A 20,996-nucleotide genomic window follows, 5' to 3' on the forward strand; every position below is an offset into this window, starting at 1 on the left:
GATTTTTCTCTTTTTTGTTTGCATTTGTCTTCACTGTTTGGTGCTATGCGGTTTACAGTGGATTTTTGGTTGTTTGCATTTGTCTTCACTGTTTGGTGCTATGCGGTTTACAGTGGATTTTTCTCTTTTGTTTGCATTTGTCTTCACTGTTTGGTGCTATGCGGTTTACAGTGGATTTTTCTCTTTTTTGTTTGCATTTGTCTTCACTGTTTGGTGCTATGCGGTTTACAGTGGATTTTTCTCTTTTTTGTTTGCATTTGTCTTCACTGTTTGGTGCTATGCGGTTTACAGTGGATTTTTCTCTTTTGTTTGCATTTGTCTTCACTGTTTGGTGCTATGCGGTTTACAGTGGATTTTTGGTTGTTTGCATTTGTCTTCACTGTTTGGTGCTATGCGGTTTACAGTGGATTTTTCTCTTTTTTGTTTGCACTTGTCTTCACTGTTTGGTGCTATGCGGTTTACAGTGGATTTTTCTCTTTTTTGTTTGCACTTGTCTTCACTGTTTGGTGCTATGCGGTTTACAGTGGATTTTTCTCTTTTTTGTTTGCATTTGTCTTCACTGTTTGGTGCTATGCGGTTTACAGTGGATTTTTCTCTTTTTTGTTTGCATTTGTCTTCACTGTTTGGTGCTATGCGGTTTACAGTGGATTTTTCTCTTTTTTGTTTGCATTTGTCTTCACTGTTTGGTGCTATGCGGTTTACAGTGGATTTTTCTCTTTTTTGTTTGCATTTGTCTTCACTGTTTGGTGCTATGCGGTTTACAGTGGATTTTTCTCTTTTTTGTTTGCATTTGTCTTCACTGTTTGGTGCTATGCGGTTTACATTGGATTTTTGGTTGTTTGCACTTGTATTCACTGTTCGGTGCTATGCGGTTTACAGTGGATTTTTCTCTTTTTTTGGTTGTTTGCACTTGTCTTCACTGTGATTTACCAGCGGATTATTCTTTTTATAGCTCAGAAAAGCCATTACCCTAGCTACACCAATTTGCTTACCTAGTATAGCTATGATAGTGCAGTCTGCAGGGAATCTTTAAAGTCTTCCAACTCATTACACTCCCAGAAAATATGTCCCTGGTTATTTCTTTCTTCTTCATCATACCTCCAACATTTGCTGCCTACTTGAGGAAAAATTCTCTGGAGTTTACATGGGTAAAAACACCTATGTAAACATTTCCAAGCAAAAATCTTAAATCTTCTAGATTTTGTTGTATATTTGAGAGACATACGTATATCCCCCATTGTGTCTTTGTGAATTGCTTATCCAGTCTCTCTTTTCAATCCTTTCTAATGTTCTCTGACTGATTGTTATAGTTGTGATGCAATATTTTATATGCTCTGCTAATTATTCCTTTTTTAACAGCAGCGTCTGTTATAGATTCTACTAAAACTCTACTAGTGCTGGTCTTTCATTTAGGACCCCCCCCCATCTCTTTCTCTTTGCCTATACTCTGATATCAATCCTTGATAGGGAAGGCAATCTCTAACCTGCAGGACAAATAAAATATTGGCATCTTCCCATTCTATTACCTTTCCCTCTCTAGTTATTTGCTCCCAATACTTTGGTTCCTTTGCCAGTTTTCTCCAATAAATTCCAGCCCCCTCTTGCCTATTGTCTGTATCTCTAATTGCAGACATCCCTATCAGCAGAATTTGCTTTCTCCATTCCGGTATTGGCTTGGTTCTTAATGTACTGAATTTCTGTTAATTTTTTACCTTCTGGTTGCTGACATTCGTCTTTGCTAGCTCTTTCTCAATGTGCTCCATTGTTTGAAGCTGAAAGCGCTGTTGTTTCTCCAATTCTTTCAGATGATCATTTTCTACGATCAGCTCCATGCTTTTGTCAGACATCCTAACTAACTGAGCACTGATTGATGCATTCTCCTGAATAGCACGTTTTGTAGTTTCTGCCATCTGTTTGTTTGAGACCTTCCGAAACTCTGTGGCCACATTGTTCACACGCTGAACCATCTCTTTCTTTAGCCTGTAAACAAAAAGGGACAATTTGCTTATATACTGGTAATCACCTCTTTCTTACACAGAAATACAACAGGTAATGTGCAGCTTAACTTATGAGAACATGGTTGTCACGCTGAACAGTTATTCAAACATACACAATTTGTTTTATATCATTGTTTGCTCTAAAGAAGCCAAAACCCATCTCAACAGTAAAATGTTAGACTCAGTCAAGCTGTTTCTGACCTAACCTTAAGGGTAGCTAGCACACAGCAATATGCTGAACTGATAATTAATGGTGCCACATTCACCGAGCCTGGTGATATAGTGAACCTGTCAGCAGATAAATGCCAACTTTACCCTCCTCTCACCACCAACCACCCCCTCAAATATAAACCCTGCAACTCTAACTAGGGAGCATGTACTGGCTGTGTTTCCTAAAGCCAAGAACATGGTCTGACTGGGCCCTGGTAGCATCCCATAATGCCTCCTGAAAAGTCAAAAATATGACTTAGGACTCCTGCAGTCATTATTTAAGTATAGTTTTAAAGCAGGCTTTGTACCGTGTGAATAGAGGAGTGTGAAAGTCGTCCACCTTCATATGAGTGGACCTTCAACACGTCCTTGAAACTACAGACCCTCATTATTGTCATTTGCAAAGTCATAGAAAACATTACCATGGAAATTATCAATAATGACACAGACGACCAGAGACTGCATCCATCCCAATTTGGCTTTGTCAAAGGAATGTCATATTTACATAATCTGATGGACTTCCTTGAAAAGGTCACCAAGGCAACGGATAAGAGGACAATGGCTCGTACTGCTTACCTAAATCTGGCTATGACAGGTGATACAACACCCCACTCAAACATTGCTAACAAACTTACAGAACAAGTTATTAATCCCTTTATAACCTATTGAGTAGCTAGCTGGCTCACACAAGACCAGGAGGTTCTGTGCTGGGCCCACTACTCTTTGGCATCTACTTCTTGGATGTCAAAGCCAGTGTCAAAGGCCTCTGACTAACCAAGTTTGCAGATAATTGCAAAGAGGGCGCAGTCATTGACCCCCCCCCCAAGATAATAACACCTTTCTAGGGAGGTCTAAAACTGACAAACACTTGCTGACAAAGCCATGTCTTAAAACGTAATACCAAGAAATGCATTAAAGTACCTTTTGGAAAGTCAGCCATCCCAGGTAAATACACCATCAATAAAACACCCTTAAAAGTTGATGCACTAGTCAGGTTTCTGGGAAGTCATGTAGACAGTAATCTAGAGATTGACCAACATGTGTCCAGGGTAGCAAGAAACTCCTTCTATGTTGTTTAACTTATAATAAACAAGGGAATGGCATCTACGTCCAGAGAGGTCAACAAACTACTGTTGAAGGCCCAGTAGTACAGTCAAGTCAGGCCAATCAGAGCATGCACTCCAGCCAGTCCTAGAGAATGCACACAAGCACACATTCATGGCAGAGTTGAACACCAGAGGGGGAGGGACTATTAGGACAGTGAAAAATAATCTTTCAGCTAGACGTCTGCTCTTGTCTTTCCTTTCAGACATATTCCAATGCCAGCAAAAGGAGAAATAAATGAGCCAGTAGGGGATATGCCTTGATGGTCACTAAACAAAAGATTTAAAGATGTTCAGTCCAGTAATATAAGTTTGTCAAGCTAGAAAAATTTTCTTATTTTCCAAAAAAACTTCTATATTCTCTGTTTCACTTAAGCGCATCTTCAGTGTGACCTCTAGAACTAAAGTAAGGGAATTTCACATGGTACAAATGCACTTGCTTTTGAATTATACATAGGTTTATAGGTTCATAGGTAGGTACTAGGCTATCGGCCCAAGGGCCTACGTAAGCCTAGCCAACAAGGTTCCCTGGCTTACACCACCCAAGAAAGTTATTTTCCTGTGCCACTGTCGAGCAGACAAACAGAAGTGATCCCCAGGGTGTATTTCCTATTTCCCATCCACTCATCAAGATTTTTCTTGAAGAGTGCTAATGAAGAACTTTGCTTGACATAGATGGGTAGCCTGTGTCATAGTATGGGAAGTCTCTGGGACAGGAATCTATACTTCCAGCATGTCCTGTTTATTGTGGTGACAAGGTTTAGGTCCCTAGAGCGTGTAGCTCGGAGGGATTGGGATTTCTTTAGGTGTAGCATGTCCAACAGCTCTGGGTTTGATATAGCTTTATATGTTAGGCAGAGATCACCTCAGAGTAGGCGATACGCTACGGAGTAAAGCTGGAGTTTTTTGAGGCGGTAAGTGTAGGGCATTTGTTTGAGGCCAGTAATCCTCTTTGTGAGGTACTTCTGTGGCCTTTCCAGTTGTTGTAGATGTCTTGTGAGGTACATACCAAAAGGGGAGTTGTACTCTATAATGGGTCTAATGAGTGATGAGCAGAGGGGAACAATGACCTCTTTTTTCCTGGATGAGAACCCTTTTATGATGAGGTGTGCCATGTAGAAGGACTTCCTGACTACTGTGGCGATGTGACTATCAAAGGAGAGACTACTGTCCACCTGGGTCCCAAGGTCTCTTATCACACATTCGGCATTAAGTAGATTGCTGCCTATGTGGTAGTTCATGGGTACAGAGTTTTTAACAAAGGGGATGACACTGCACTTTTTGGCATTGAGCTTGAGGCCATGGCTCTGACACCAGGCATCTGTCTCAGCGAGGCCCTTCTGTAGGATGTCCACATCATTTGGGGACTTGACTATGGCTCCTAGTTTGCAGTCATCTGTGAACTTTGTTAGCCAGAGGCATTCTGTGTTAGCCTGTACTTCAGAAAAGTAGATACCCAACAGGAGAGGTCCCAGGATGGAACCCTGTGGTACTCCACTTGTCACTGCTTTGAGGTCAGATTTGAAGTCTGCCACTTTTACAGTGTGGGTTCTGTCAGTTAGCCAGTTGGCAACCCATCTTGTGATGTAGGGATTTATACCTAGTGTAGTGAGTTTAGCTATAATTCCAGAATGGGGGATGGTGTCAAAAGCCTTGGCGAGGTCAAGATAGGCTGTGTGAACCACCTTACCCTCATCTACAGCTTTGGTGACTACCTCAAAGAAGTCGATCAGGTTCAGGAGGCATGATCTGACTTTCACAAACCCTAACTGGGTGGGATTCAGAGTTTGGAGGTTACCAATGTCTTTGTTTATGAGTTCCATGATGATACATTCCACATCAGTTTGCAAATAAAGAATTTTGGCATAATACTGCCATGTTTTATAAGTTCATATGTTCATAGGTAAATACTAGGCCAGCTGCCTTTGGGGGCCATTTTAAACCTTGCCAGTTTCTCTTTTTATGCTTGAAATGACCTATCCCATTTGGTTATAGACTGGCCTTACGCACCACATGGTAGATAATTACATATTATCCTAATGGGAATAACTGGGATCATACCATAGATACTTGGAGGGGACCCATGCATGGGATAAAGCATTTAGTAGCTGCCTCAGTCTATTAGTAGTACAGAGTGCAGTCCTGGGGTAAATCTTCTGTTTACAAAAACAAAAAACACAAACTTAGAAATGCCAAATTTTTAATGTGCAAAGCTTTCGGGTAAAGACCATTCCTCAGTGAAAATGTAAAAAAAAACTTTATAACAATTCAACACGTATCCAGAATTGTTAAAAAAAGGCAGGAACTGAACTTAAAATGGAGTGCCGATTACATGGTGCTCATGAAACTGTTTTTCACTAAGATAGAGGCAGACCTACAAGATGAAATTATTAAATTAGAAAGTGAAATCTTCTGCACACTTTCATTTAAAGATGCTACACAGATCCACCGCCAAATGTTTGAAAGACTGACTGTACATGATCAAAATTGGACTTAACAAAGAAACATAAACATCACACAGATCTAAATAATTTTAGGTCAGCAAATATTTTCTCTTGCCCTAAAGAGCACCCTGAAAGAAAAAACAAGAATGTATTGCTCCATAAGTCAATGTATGCTTTGGATACTTTTCATGTGCCTGCACCTTTAATTTTTCCTAATTTTAATCAGTCTCTGGTTCATATGGTTGAGACTAGTAGAGGCATGGACAGTTTCTAATCGTTGTTTGATAGTAACATGTAATTGGCTGATCCAGGTACCTCCCATCCTACATCAACTAATGAGAATCCTAGCAGCACAATGGAAGTTTTCAGACACCACTCCTCCCTAATTTACTAGAAAGGGTGGAAATTCATCCAACGGATGCATTGAGGGGGTGGTCGCAAGGAAGAAGAGGAGGAAATGGAAGAAGAAAAAATTACAATGGCCCTCAAATTCTCAGCTATTCAAACTTACAGAATCAGTAAATTAGTTGAACACAGAGTATTGTGAATTTGTCTGGTTTACGATTAAGTTCTAATGATATTTCTCTGTTACAGAAAGGGCTTCAGTTTATACCTTCAAGTACTGATACAATTTTTGAAGTCCTAACTGATCTTAGACTATTCATGAGAAGTCTTAACCTAAAATTAATTTTTAAAGACTCTTTGTCACTTACTACTCAATTTAGTAAAATATCTAGTGTATTTATTCTAAACAACTGCTCAGTTGTGACTTCCTTTCAAAATGTGTGCAAACAGACATTATGAGGGAAAGGAAAATAACAGCTATTATAATGTAACATTTAGTGAACATGAAGCCTTAGTAAGTCTGCAGAGTAACAATCATATTAAAAATAAGCTGATAAAGGTATGGCTGTTCTTTTAATGAATAAAATTGATTATGCAGATTTTATGAATGATTTTCTATCAGATGGAAAAAGTTATATACTCACCAAAACATTCCATCTGTGCTGCCAATCTTCATTTTTCCTAGATCTGTGGGATTTGGTTCTGAGTTACTGAACCAACTTGGTCATTACGACAGCTTGGTCAAACCAAAAACTCCTGAGCCAAGCTCCTACCCAGAATGCCTCTCTCTAAATTACCTCCGATAGAGTCTGCAGCTATTATGAAACACTAGGAAAAGGGTAATACTATTAACCACTGAAGAGGCTATGTCCAAGGTCATCCATAAGAAAACAAATAGCCAGGACTAAAAGTCTGAAGGACGGGAAAGGAGGGGGGGGGGTGTCAAGGATAAATGAATATCGACAACACAAATGGAATGATATGGTGAGTACATAACTTCTTTATCTGATGTTGTCAATCTTCATTTATCCTTGACCTATGGGACAGAGTTCCCAGCTACCTTGTATCTTGGGAAGCCTTATGGAAAGATATTCCTGAGAACAACAAAACCAAATGATGCCCGTCCTCTGGAGACCAGATCCACTTTATAATGAGTAATAAAGGTATGTGGAGAAGCCCACATCACATCTGCACATATGCGATCCATGGAAGCCTTGGAGTGAAAAACAGCAGATGTGGCTATAGTTCTAGTGGAGTATGCTCTAACTGGGGCTGCCAATTTGAGGTTTTTCCTGTTATAGACAAAGGTAATGCCATTTAGACAATATAACCTTAGAAACTGATTTACCCATGGAAGGACCTGAAAAAGAAACAAATAACTGGTCCGACTTTCTGAAAACTTTAGTTCTGTCAAGATAAAAATGCAATTGTCTGTGGACATCCAAGAGAAGTAAACAGTATTCTCCCTTGTTGGAAAAGTCAGGGAAAAACACTGACAATTCAATGGATTGATTAATGTTAGTTTCAGATACAACCTTTGGAAAAAAGGATGGATCTCTATAAAAAAATCAAATATGGATGTTTTGAAGATAACACATGGATCTCTGAAATCCTCCCAGTGGATGTAATAGTTATTAAAAAAAAGGTCATCCATGAAAGAAATTTCAAATCACATGTAGCTGCAAGCTCAAAGGGGGATTTGACCACAGATTGCAAAACCACAGTAAGATTGCAGGGGATGAGGTGTTCCCTATAAGGGGGCTTTAACCTTAACATTCCCTTTAGAAAGCCTTGCACAGCCTATGTGAAATTAAGAATCGGCCTTCAAACTCATTATGGATATTAGAAATAGCAGCAAGTTGAACTCTGATGGTAAAAGAAGCAGTTCCTTGTTCGAAGAGCATAGACATAAATTGCAAAACCACTTCAACTAGTGCCAAGAAAGGATTAGGTTTGTTATCATGTGCCCATATGGAAAATCGTTTCCATTTACTGAGTAGACTCCCCTTGTGAAAAGTTTATGGGAAGCTAGCAAAATGTCTCAAACTGGAGAAGATGCATTATTTCACCTGGCAATTAATGTAATTGGACCAACCAGGCTGTAAGGTTGAGATTTTTCAGGTTGGGATGAACCAGTCCCTGAGGATGGGACAGGAGATCTGGATCCAGGTCCATAGTCCATGGATGTTGAAGTAAATAAAATCAAGGAAAGGGGAACCAGACTTGCTGAGGCCAAAATGGGGCAATGATAATCACTTTGCTCTTCAACCTTATGGCCTTCTTCAAGAAAAGGAGTATTAGAGGAATGGGGGGGCATAGAGTAGTCCCGAGGGCTAATCTTGAAGGAGAGCATCTCTCGAGAACTCCCCCTGAGTGGGGGATTAGGGCAACGTAGATGCTGCACTTGTTGTTCTGGGGGGGCACAAATAAGTCACAGCAAGGCTGGCTCCAGCAATGGAAAATCTTCTTCACCACTCTGGACTTGAGAGACCACTCATGAGGCAGGAGAATACATCTGCTCAATTTGAACGCTATCACTTTCAGGCTCCCCAGGATGTGCATTGCTACTAGAAAGTGGTTTGAAGAGATCACCCACTGCCATACTTTAAGAGCTTCTCGACAAAAGGGGGTAAGACTTGGTTCCACCTTGCCTGTTGATGTACCAGAGTACTGATGTTGTCTGAAATGCAATCGTTCCTAAAGGGAGGAGAGTTTGAAAGGCTTGTAACACTAAGATCACTACCCTCAGTTCCAGAATACTGATATGCAGATTGGCCTCTACCTAGGACCAAGTGCTTTGGACTGTCCTTCCCTGAAAATGTCACCTACCCCGATATGAGAGGCATCCGTGGTCACTATGGCTTGGGGATGAGAAGAAACAAATGGACGACCCAAAACAATTTCCTCAGATTCCATCCACCAAGATAAATTCTTCTTGCAATGATTGATAATTTGGATGAGGTGAGACAGAGGATGAGTGAGAACAGACCATTGGAAGGATAGATAGCACTGTAGGATTCTCATGTAGAACCTTGTTAGTGGTACTAAAGTAATGGCCACCGCCATGGATCCCAGAGCCTGTAGAACTAGTGAAGCGAGAACACTGCTGTTGGAGTGAAAAATGTCTACCTGTGATCTGAATTTCTGCAGTCTGTGAACAGGAAGGGAAGCTATGCAAAAGGTCATATTCAGGCAGGCTTCTATGAATTCCAGTTGTTGGGGTGGGCTTAGCTGAGATTTGGCAACATTCACTGTTATACTTAGATAAGAGCAAATGCTTAGGGAGAAATCTCTGTCTGTTCGAGTAGATGCCTGGTGGAAGCGGTAAGGAACCAGTCGTCCAAATGTGGAAACACTCGGAATCTGTGCAGTCTCAGGTGAGCTGCTACTACTGACATACTACTGACATACATTTTGTGAACACCTGGGGAACTGTGGTGAGACCGAAGGGCAGAGCTCAGAACTGATAATGACTGGCTCCCAGCTGGAAGTGGAGGAACCTCCTGGAGCTGTTGTCCATTTTTATGTGGTAATACATGTCCTGGAGGTCTACAGAGCACATCCAATCATCTTTCCTAAGAAGGGAAGAGTAGACTGAATCATGACCATCTGGAATTTTGTCTGTTGAAAAAACTTTTTCAGAATACTGAGATCCAAAATTGGTCTCCAGTCACTTGTCTTTTTTGGCATCAGAAAGAACCTTGAGTAGAATCTAGATCCTATCTAGTCTGGTGGGACTGCTTGGATGACTCTTTTTTTTCTAGCAGTTTTTGAATTTTTCAGAGCAGACTGATCCCTATGATTGGGTGGAATAGTGGGGATCTTTCTTCCTAGTTTTGGAGTAAGGTCGAATGGAATATAGTAACCACTGGTAATGCTCCTAAGCACAAAAGCATCTGTTGTTATCTTTTGTCAGGCTAATGGGTGCAAGTTTAATCTTCCCCCAACTGCCTCCAGATGCAAGCAATCGGGCCTCCTTTCAGGAGCGCTGGGTAGGGTTTCCCCTGAGAAGGAATTTCTGGAACCCTGATTTTGTGGGCCACCTCTGCCACATGGTCAGCATCTTACATTATAGCTCCCTCTCTGCCCCGGTGGGTCATTTACCACTTGTGTCCTGGAAAGACCCTTGGATCTTCTTAAACCACAATTTCCTGCTACACTGATTCCTACAATAGGTGTGTTGAGGAAGAGAAAAACATGCACCCATGGTAGCAGACAGGGTTTTTCCATCCTTTTCACACCTGGCTAATGTGTCTTTCACTTTGGGGCCAAAAAAGGGAAGATCCATCAAATGCAGCCTTGGCGAATGAAGACTTGAATGGCTCTGCAAACTCACACAAGCGCATCCAGGCATGCCTCCTTATGGCTACACCTGAACCTGCTGCCCTAGTCGTCCCTCTGGCTGCATGAGCAATAAGCCACATGGATGGGTTAGAAATAGACTCCAGGGTGGCAAGCTGGGAGACTCTCTTATCTTGTACCTCATCAGACACAGCTCCTGTGAGGGTATCTGAGGGCTCCTTGATCAGATTCCTCTGAAGTCTAGTGAAATGCACAGAGAAATTCAATGACCGCAAAGCAAAGGTCAAAAAGTGTAGACCCACTTCCTAAATCTGTCCATCACCTTAGACCCCCGGTTAAGGGGATGAACAGTGGTACTTTCTTCTGCTAGTTCTTTCTTGGTGGCTGCCGCAACCACCATGGCATCCTCTACTAAACCTTTGTCCCAGTGTTGATGGCCCTCTGCAGCTGAAAGGATTTTATCTGGTGTCCTGGGGATTAGTTCTACAGAATCAGGGGCCTTCCATGCCCACTGGGCGATCAGTTTATTAAGATCATCAGCTGACAGGTTCACCCAAAAGGTAGATGGAAGAGCACCAAAGGCTTGCGGGTGCACAGACTCCTCTAAGGATGGGTCTTAGGAGTTCCAGCCACCTCTCTGTTTTAATATTTCAAGAATGTCTCCAAAGGAGCTGTCTTCTGGGGGTGACCTGGGGGAATGCTCCCCATCATCGAAGTCTGTACCTTCTGTGACAGAGTCCTCTGGGGAATCAAGGTGTTTCCCTCTTACACAACCACCTCCAAGGCATCTTCTCAGTGGGAGGTTCTGTGGCGGAATCATAAGACATGGGGTCCTGTATGGGGGTATGCTGTAGCTTTGATACTCACTGTCCTGGCGTGGAGGTTTGTGGAAGCTCTGGACCAGAGGGAGTCCCATGACAATGGGGAAGAAACTACTCTGAGCCTGCAGAGGTCAAGGCCCTTTCCATAACTTGAAAGGCAGTTCTCCTGAAGAGGGATGGGAGGGAGCCCAAAACTGGAACAACAAACTCGGAACCATGGTCCCACCCTACTCCGAGAAAACCAGCATCAAGGTCGAAGCCAAGGAAAAGCCCACAAATGGAGTCATGGAGCTATGACTCTAACAGTCCATCGGTTACGAAGAAACCAAGGAACTCAGGGCAGGGACTGTTGATGACGACATGAGAGCTGTCAGCACCAGGACAGTCAGATTCTGGGAAATCAGAGTCCAGGTGTCTAAAGCTGCAATGGTTACAGGAGGAATGTCTGGTGGAGTCCTTGGAAAAAAGTGCCCATCTCCAGAAAGGAGTGAAGCCTGGGAAGAAGTCGAAAGACCCCTAGCCATGATCAACCAACCTCATGATGTCAAATTCCATCAGACTCCTAGAGGAACATACCAAAAAGGCTGAAGGAGATTCTGGCCTCTCCAAAAAGGGACTTGGCAGTTGCCCCACAAATGGGACTATCAAAGGAGAATACCTTGTTCTAGGAACTGAAGGAACTGGTTCCGAAAAAACTGTTGGCACCATAACTGGCACCACAGATGGGGAGGCGATATTAAAGGTTGACACCAAGGTGGACGGTACTGAAACTTGAGGTGCAGAGGTAGTAACTGCTATCGAATCTGAGGGGGATGGCTCTCTAAGTTTTTTAGTATCCACCTTGGGTTTCGCAGAAGCTGTGGGAACAGAAGGTTTCAATTTCTTATGAGCCAGAGCCGAAGGGGGCGCCGTCACAGAGAGGTTTCTCTTTTTTGTACGCTTATTTTTTTGAGGAAGAAGATGATGATGATGATGAAGAAACCTCTGATTTATCACTTTTAGGTAGACCAGTCAAAGCCTCTTCAAAGGATGTTTTTATTAAACCATTTAGAACAAGCTTATTTTTCCTCTCTATTAGGGCCCGGTGGCTAAACGCCTGACAAATATGACACTGTTGTTTTTTAAGTGTGCCGGCCCCAAGCAATAAACACGTGAAGCGTGACCATCAGAATTTGGTATTTTTCTGTAACAACCAGAATGCTGTTTGAAACCAGTCATTCCCTTGCTCTTATTCGCCACGCTGAATGGAAAAAAAGATCGCTGGCAGAAACACACACTAAAACCACAAACACACACACTTACACAGAAAACAAGGGAGAGGATAGAAAGGCTTATCAACGATGGTAAGCCAGAAACTACCAGCAATGGTAGGACAGATATCACACAGTAAGATGGAAGAAAGGGACAGATATCACACAGTAAGATGGAAGAAAGGGACAGATATCACACAGTAAGATGGAAGAAAGGGACAGATATCACACAGTAAGATGGAAGAAAGGGACAGATATCACACAGTAAGATGGAAGAAAGGGACAGATATCACACAGTAAGATGGAAGAAAGGGACAGATATCACACAGTAAGATGGAAGAAAGGGACAGATATCACACAGTAAGATGGAAGAAAGGGACAGATATCACACAGTAAGATGGAAGAAAGGGACAGATATCACACAGTAAGATGGAAGAAAGGGACAGATATCACACAGTAAGATGGAAGAAAGGGACAGATATCACACAGTAAGATGGAAGAAAGGGACAGATATCACACAGTAAGATGGAAGAAAGGGACAGATATCACACAGTAAGGTGGAAGAAAGGGACAGATATCACACAGTAAGATGGAAGAAAGGGATAGTACATTAACGCAAAACATGGTAAGGATTAAGAGAGGCAGGCTACTAGAAAAAGGATACAAGTAAGCTAACTGGGTAGAAGAAAAAGGGGTTTTAGAAAATCTGAAATAGCAGTGAAAAAAACAATAAATTCTACTTAGCTCAAGGAGAGGTCGGCAGATGCATCTTTACGAGAAGAGTGGCAAACGAGGTCTGAGGTAATTTAGAGAGAGGCATTCTGGCTAAGAACTTGGCTCAGGAATTTTTGGTTCACGTGAGCTGCTGCAACAGCCGAGCCAGTTCCAAGACTCGGAACTAAGTACCACAGGTCAAGGATAAATGAAGACTGACAACATCAGATTATTTTTTTTCTAAAATCTAAATGTTGGATGTTAAGAAGTTTATTTCCAAACTTAATGTGTTCATTTATGATATGCAACTTTCTTATCATATATCCAGTGACTTGTTTAACTATTTTAAGGTGCCCTGTCCTCTTACACCTATACTCTTTGGTCTACCTAAAACACATAAATGTTTAGACCATCCCTCCCCATGAGACCTTGTCTCAGGAAAGGGGTGTATAACAGCAGCCAGTTCTCTTTATTTACAATCTGTTTTAGGAAAGTATTGATGTGAGATAAGAAGCTTTATAAGAGATACAGGTGATTTTTTAGTCAAGTTACCAGAATGGTTGAAATTCACTACTGAAACAGATTTTTGTTTGTAACGTTAAGCATAAATTCACTTTTTACTGTTATTCCAAATGACTACAGTTTGGATGCTGTGTGTAACTTTATATGTAACAATACTGATATCTATGGAAGGGATACTGATAATATTTATCAGTTATTGGAAGTAGTTTCACCTAAAATATGTTTTTCTTTGAAAATCAATTATATTTTCAACGCTCTGGTGTAGCTTTGGGTACAGCCATAGCTAAAACCTATGTCAATGCTATTTTAAAACAATGGGAAAATGAGTTTGTATATAGATGCCAAACCACATTTAACAGTAACTTATTATTTTTTTAGACATTTTGTGGGTGACATTTTTCTGATCTGGAAAGGAAACCAAGTAGAACATGACCACTTTGTTGAGTATCTTGAGAATACAACTTCCTTAAATTTAAATGTAATTATTCTAAAGAAGAGATACATTTCTTGGGTGCTAGACTAGTAAAAGCTGTAGACAGTATTGGCACAAGTATTTGTAGAAAAAAGTTCAAACCAATTGCTATCGGCATACAAGGAAAGTACGCATTAACCTCGAGTGTTTAAAGGTACAGTGAAAGGCCAGTTATTGCAAGTAGGCAGGCTTAATGCAGACAAAGAGAACTGCCTACTTCAGATGGACAAGACCATACAGGAATTTAAAGAAAGGCCTATGATAATAAATGTTTGAAAGGAATTATGAATGAGGTAATCCTGAAAAGTGATGAGACAGCTAAATCATATTTTAGAGACGATGCAGTTGTTAGTGGATATCATGTTAGACCTTTGGGAAGGAATTATTTAAGGTATGTTACTAGTTATAATAGGAGGACCAATGAAGTAAGAAATATTATTTAAAAAATATTTGGGCATCTTACAGGCTATGCCAGAATTGAAACAGGTCATGGGTAATAAACCTAATTTCGCTTATAGGAATTGTAGTAACTTAAAAAAAAAGTTTTGTTATAAGAAAATTATTTCACTAAATTGGAATAACAAAGTAGTAAGTAAGAAACAAGGAACATTTCCTTGTTATAACTGTGTTTGTTGTAAATATGTTTTTACTGGTAGCACGTATGTACATCCTAAATCTAAGAAAGAATATACCTTCAGTTGCTTTGCTACATGTACTACCGTTAACATCACTTATTTAGCAAACTGTGTAAAATATTCCACTTTTTATGTTTGTAAATATACACGTAAACTTAAAGATTGTATTATGGAACATCGGTCCGAAATGTGTAGGAATATTCCTTCCAATGTATTGGCTCGACATGTCTCTGAATATGGGCACAATCATGAGTTTAAATTTAGGGTGATAGAGCTGGTATTTAGGAACATTAGAGGTGCTGATGTTAATAATGTCTTAGAAACAAAAGAGTACAATTGGATTTTATGGCTGCAGGCAGATATTGAGCCTAGAATCAATACTGCAACTAGTATCAAACCTTTTCTGACTGTGAAACAAATGCAATATAGGTAATATATATATATATATATATATATATATATATATATATATATATATATATCTATATATACATATATATAGGTCTACCTGACATTGCCGACAGTCCAGAATGCCGACAACCATATGGCCGACACCATATCATCGACATTCGGAATGCCAACAATCCGGAACCAGCATCTCACTACAGTGCGGAATGGAAAGACTTCCATTCCTGCACTGTAGTGCAATCCCAGAATTGGTATATTAAAGTTACAGGAGGGTGTGGCCCCCCACAGGGGGTGCAGTTAACAGTTGAAAGGAAATTTTATTTTCCTTTTACATGGTCTACTTAAAATGTCGAGATTTCAGATGTCGGTCATATGGTGTCGGCCATATGGTTGTCAGCATTCTGAAATTTCAGCATTGTGAAGTAGATCCATATATATATATATATGCATAAAATAAAAAATGCAGCAAGGATGGTAAATGTCTCACTCTTCAAAATTAACACATTAAAAAAGTCCATAAGAGTGAGGCAAAGCAAGTAAGCAGTTCATGTCTTATTCCCAAAATCAAAATAAACCCAGAAATAAAAACAGAAATCCAGCATTTATTAAATGTTAGCGCTTTCACAATATGAATACTGCTTCTTCAGACATTACAGTAACGTTGCCCATTTGATCCGGGATATAGTATTTTAGCTATGGTGGCCCAGAATTGTCTAAAATTTTTGTAGCATTTATTCTGCAAACTGGAGTAATAAAGTTTCTTGTTAAGTCTGATCTGGCATTTGGCTTGATTTTGTAAGTATTTAGATTGCTGAAGATTGTTTTCTGTTTTATTATCGAGACATGCCTTCCAGGCTTGATCTCTGTTCCTTGTTAATTTGCTGGTAGTAGGAGTGAGCCAAAGAACAGGGTTGTTTTGCATTTTTTTAAGTGTGTGTGTCTGTGTGTGTGTGGGGGGTGTTGTTTAGCAGTTACATAAATATCTTACTAAAATACACAACAGCATCATCTGGTGGTTAGACTTTAGGATATTCTAGTTGTGAGATTGTACAGTTGTGGGTCAAAGTTGTTCTTCTTGCAAGAGGATTTATATGTGTGTTTCCTGGGAAAACAGTGAGTATCCAAGGATCCATTTTAGGTCCCCTGTTTTTCAATATATTCATTAATGATCTCTACCTAACTTCTAAACAAGACACTATCATACAATATGTGGATGATTCAACAATCATGTGTTCTGTTAATAGCATAGATAAATTAAACAACATAACTCATCCAAGAGGCTTTCTCCACCACAGAGAGCTGGTTGGCTGATACACAGCCGCTTCTTAACCCTAAAAAAAAAAACTGATCCCATTTACCCCAAAGCATTCAACTTATTACAAAAATAATTTCAAAATCACTTTTGCTAACACCATCATGGAACTAGTAAGTAAATCAAAGCTTGTAAGAGTCACTATTCACAAACGCTTAAAATGTGATCATCACATATAACAAACAGTAAAAAACACCCACCAAAATCTAGATACTCTCCATACAGTCAAAACAGTACTCCACAGATAATGCCAGGAAAAGTATTTCTCAGTCCCTGCCCATCCTTGCACTACCTTATGCTGCTCCAATCTTGATTAACCTACAATCCACTCAACTCTCTCTTTTGGAAAAGTGATATAACAAGGAGGCAACATTTGCCATTGATCATCGTTATACGACACATCATTGTCTGACCTTAAAAAAACACCACTGATCATCGTTATAGGACACATCATTGTCTGACCTTAAAAAAACACCACTGATCATCGTTATAGGACACATCTTGTCTGACCTTAAAAAAACACCACTGATCATCGTTATAGGACACATCATTGTCTGACCTTAAAAAAACACCACTGATCATCGTTATAGGACACATCATTGTCTGACCTTAAAAAAACACCACTGATCATCGTTATAGGACACATCATTGTCTGACCTTAAAAAAACACCACTGATCATCGTTATACGACACATCATTGTCTGACCTTAAAAAAACACCACTGATCATCGTTATACGACACATCATTGTCTGACCTTAAAAAAACACCACTGATCATCGTTATACGACACATCATTGTCTGATCTTAAAAAAACACCACTGATCATCGTTATAGGACACATCATGGTCTGACCTTAAAAAAACACCACTGATCATCGTTATAGGACACATCATTGTCTGACCTTAAAAAAACACCACTGATCATCGTTATAGGACACATCATGGTCTGACCTTAAAAAAACACCACTGATCATCGTTATACGACACATCATTGTCTGACCTTAAAAAAACACCACTGATCATCGTTATACGACACATCATTGTCTGACCTTAAAAAAACACCACTGATCATCGTTATAGGACACATCATGGTCTGACCTTAAAAACACCACTGATCATCGTTATAGGACACATCATGGTCTGACCTTAAAAAAACACCACTGATCATCGTTATAGGACACATCATTGTCTGACCTTAAAAAAACACCACTGATCATCGTTATAGGACACATCATGGTCTGACCTTAAAAAAACACCACTGATCATCGTTATAGGACACATCATGGTCTGACCTTAAAAAACACCACTGATCATCGTTATAGGACACATCATGGTCTGACCTTAAAAAACACCACTGATCATCGTTATACGACACATCATTGTCTGACCTTAAAAAAACACCACTGATCATCGTTATACGACACATCATTGTCTGACCTTAAAAAAACACCACTGATCATCGTTATACGACACATCATTGTCTGACCTTAAAAAAACACCACTGATCATCGTTATAGGACACATCATTGTCTGACCTTAAAAAAACACCACTGATCATCGTTATAGGACACATCATTGTCTGACCTTAAAAAAACACCACTGATCATCGTTATAGGACACATCATGGTCTGACCTTAAAAAAACACCACTGATCATCGTTATACGACACATCATTGCCTGACGTTAAAAAAACACCACTGATCATCGTTATACGACACGTCATTGTCTGACCTTAAAAAACACCACTGATCATCGTTATACGACACGTCATTGTCTGACCTTAAAAAAACACCACTGATCATCGTTATACGACACATCATTGTCTGACCTTAAAAAAACACCACTGATCATCGTTATAGGACACATCATGGTCTGACCTTAAAAAAACACCACTGATCATCGTTATAGGACACATCATGGTCTGACCTTAAAAAAACACCACTGATCATCGTTATAGGACACATCATTGTCTGACCTTAAAAAAACACCACTGATCATCGTTATAGGACACATCATGGTCTGACCTTAAAAACACCACTGATCATCGTTATAGGACACATCATGGTCTGACCTTAAAAACACCACTGATCATCGTTATAGGACACATCATGGTCTGACCTTAAAAACACCACTGATCATCGTTATCGACACATCATTGTCTGACCTTAAAAACACCACTGATCATCGTTATCGACACATCATTGTCTGACCTTAAAAACACCACTGATCATCGTTATCGACACATCATTGTCTGACCTTAAAAACACCACTGATCATCGTTATAGGACACATCATTGTCTGACCTTAAAAAAACACCACTGATCATCGTTATAGGACACATCATTGTCTGACCTTAAAAAAACACCACTGATCATCGTTATAGGACACATCATGGTCTGACCTTAAAAAAACACCACTGATCATCGTTATACGACACATCATTGTCTGACCTTAAAAAAACACCACTGATCATCGTTATACGACACATCATTGTCTGACCTTAAAAAAACACCACTGATCATCGTTATAGGACACATCATGGTCTGACCTTAAAAAAACACCACTGATCATCGTTATAGGACACATCATGGTCTGACCTTAAAAAAACACCACTGATCATCGTTATACGACACATCATTGTCTGACCTTAAAAAAACACCACTGATCATCGTTATACGACACATCATTGTCTGACCTTAAAAAAACACCACTGATCATCGTTATAGGACACATCATGGTCTGACCTTAAAAAACACCACTGATCATCGTTATACGACACATCATTGTCTGACCTTAAAAAAACACCACTGATCATCGTTATACGACACATCATTGTCTGACCTTAAAAAAACACCACTGATCATCGTTATAGGACACATCATGGTCTGACCTTAAAAAAACACCACTGATCATCGTTATAGGACACATCATGGTCTGACCTTAAAAAAACACCACTGATCATCGTTATAGGACACATCATTGTCTGACCTTAAAAAAACACCACTGATCATCGTTATAGGACACATCATTGTCTGACCTTAAAAAAACTTCAGTGATTAGAGCCAAGGCATTACCTTACACTTTCTGGTCACTTGCTAGTTTGAAGAATATTCTCTTACTTTCTGAGATCCACTGACAAAATGTTATTAGCTTACAAAAGCAAACAATCACCTGCTGACTGTTTGTACTTCTTTTCCCTGGCTAGGATTGAGAAACACAGTAAACACCAACTCTTTGAAAGCACAGACAAGTGAATTGTTAAAAGATACCTAGCTCTGTAGATGTACACATTTGCACCTTTACTTTCTCCTTTTCTTGCCAAGCATTAAATCCTCAGTTACAGGTCCAAAATCTGCCCTTGTCCTCTTCCTTCTATTTATCCTAAAACATTCCCTCTCACCTCTTAGTAATAATCCTCCATTTTCCTCCTGCTCTCTCTCCTTCCACCAAGGTAATATTTAGTAATAATACTCCATCCCCCCCTCTCTCTCTCCTTCTACCAAGGTAATATTCAGTAATAATCCTCCATTTTCCTCCTCCTTTTTCCTCTCCTTCTACCAAGGTAATATTTAGTAATAATCCTCCATTTTCCCCCTTCTCTCTCTCCTTCTACCAAGGTAATATTTAGTAATAATACTCCATCCCCCCCTCTCTCTCCTTCTACCAAGGTAATATTCAGTAATAATCCTCCATTTTCCTCCTCCTTTTTCCTCTCCTTCTACCAAGGTAATATTTAGTAATAATCCTCCATTTTCCCCCTTCTCTCTCTCCTTCTACCAAGGTAATATTTAGTAATAATCCTCCATTTCTCCCACTCTCTCCCCTTCTACCAAGGTAATATTTAGTAATAATCCTCCATCCCCCCTCTCTCCTTCTACCAAGGTAATATTTAGTAATAATCCTCCATTTTCCTCCTTCCCTCTCTCCTTCTACCAAGGTAATATTTCCAACTATGTTTTATAGCTCTTTAGGTGCTGCTATTAATTAATGATACTCTAGATATTGTATATTTGTAGATTACTTGTATACCACTGTTTACTATGTCCTTTATGCAATGCTGGAATGTTTCTGGAGCTTTTCTTCCTGGGCCGCCAATGAACATTTCTAGCTTTCTTCTATCCTGTTTAACAAGTGCAATAAATAAAAATAAACAATAATGCATATCATTTATCTGCTTTGCAGTCTGTTTTTTTCTAGCAGAATATTCTCTGGCAAGACAGATCTTTATTATTGTAAGGCTGCAATTACAGTTTAATGCAACCTGGTTTTTGGCCAGATACTAGCCTAAGCATTTGCAAATAAGTCTCTTTCAGAGTAGAAATACTTCAAATGTTAGGTGTAGGCAGACATATTTGCAAGTGCAGTGATGAATGCTGCATGAATGACAACCTGCTTATGGTCAAAGGTTATAGGATAGAGCAGCATTAGACAGCCTGGAGACAGGTTAAATGGCTTATCAGG

At 39.9% G+C, this 20,996-nt stretch overlaps 1 protein-coding gene across 1 annotated transcript in view; it reads right to left on the reverse strand.

The window, feature by feature from the left end:
* LOC122790465 (cilia- and flagella-associated protein 157-like) overlaps positions 1-20,996 on the reverse strand; it is a 1,902,466-nt gene that overhangs the window by 642,972 nt on the left and 1,238,498 nt on the right. Inside the window, exon 4 of the mRNA XM_044058010.1 lies at positions 1,713-1,980. Within this exon, the coding sequence (XP_043913945.1) occupies positions 1,713-1,980 (268 nt within the window). The remainder of the gene's footprint in view (positions 1-1,712; positions 1,981-20,996) is intronic.

This window comes from Protopterus annectens, chromosome 16.part0 (assembly GCF_019279795.1).
Source record: "Protopterus annectens isolate FY-2018-M chromosome 16.part0, PAN1.0, whole genome shotgun sequence".
Taxonomy (NCBI): domain Eukaryota; kingdom Metazoa; phylum Chordata; order Ceratodontiformes; family Protopteridae; genus Protopterus; species Protopterus annectens.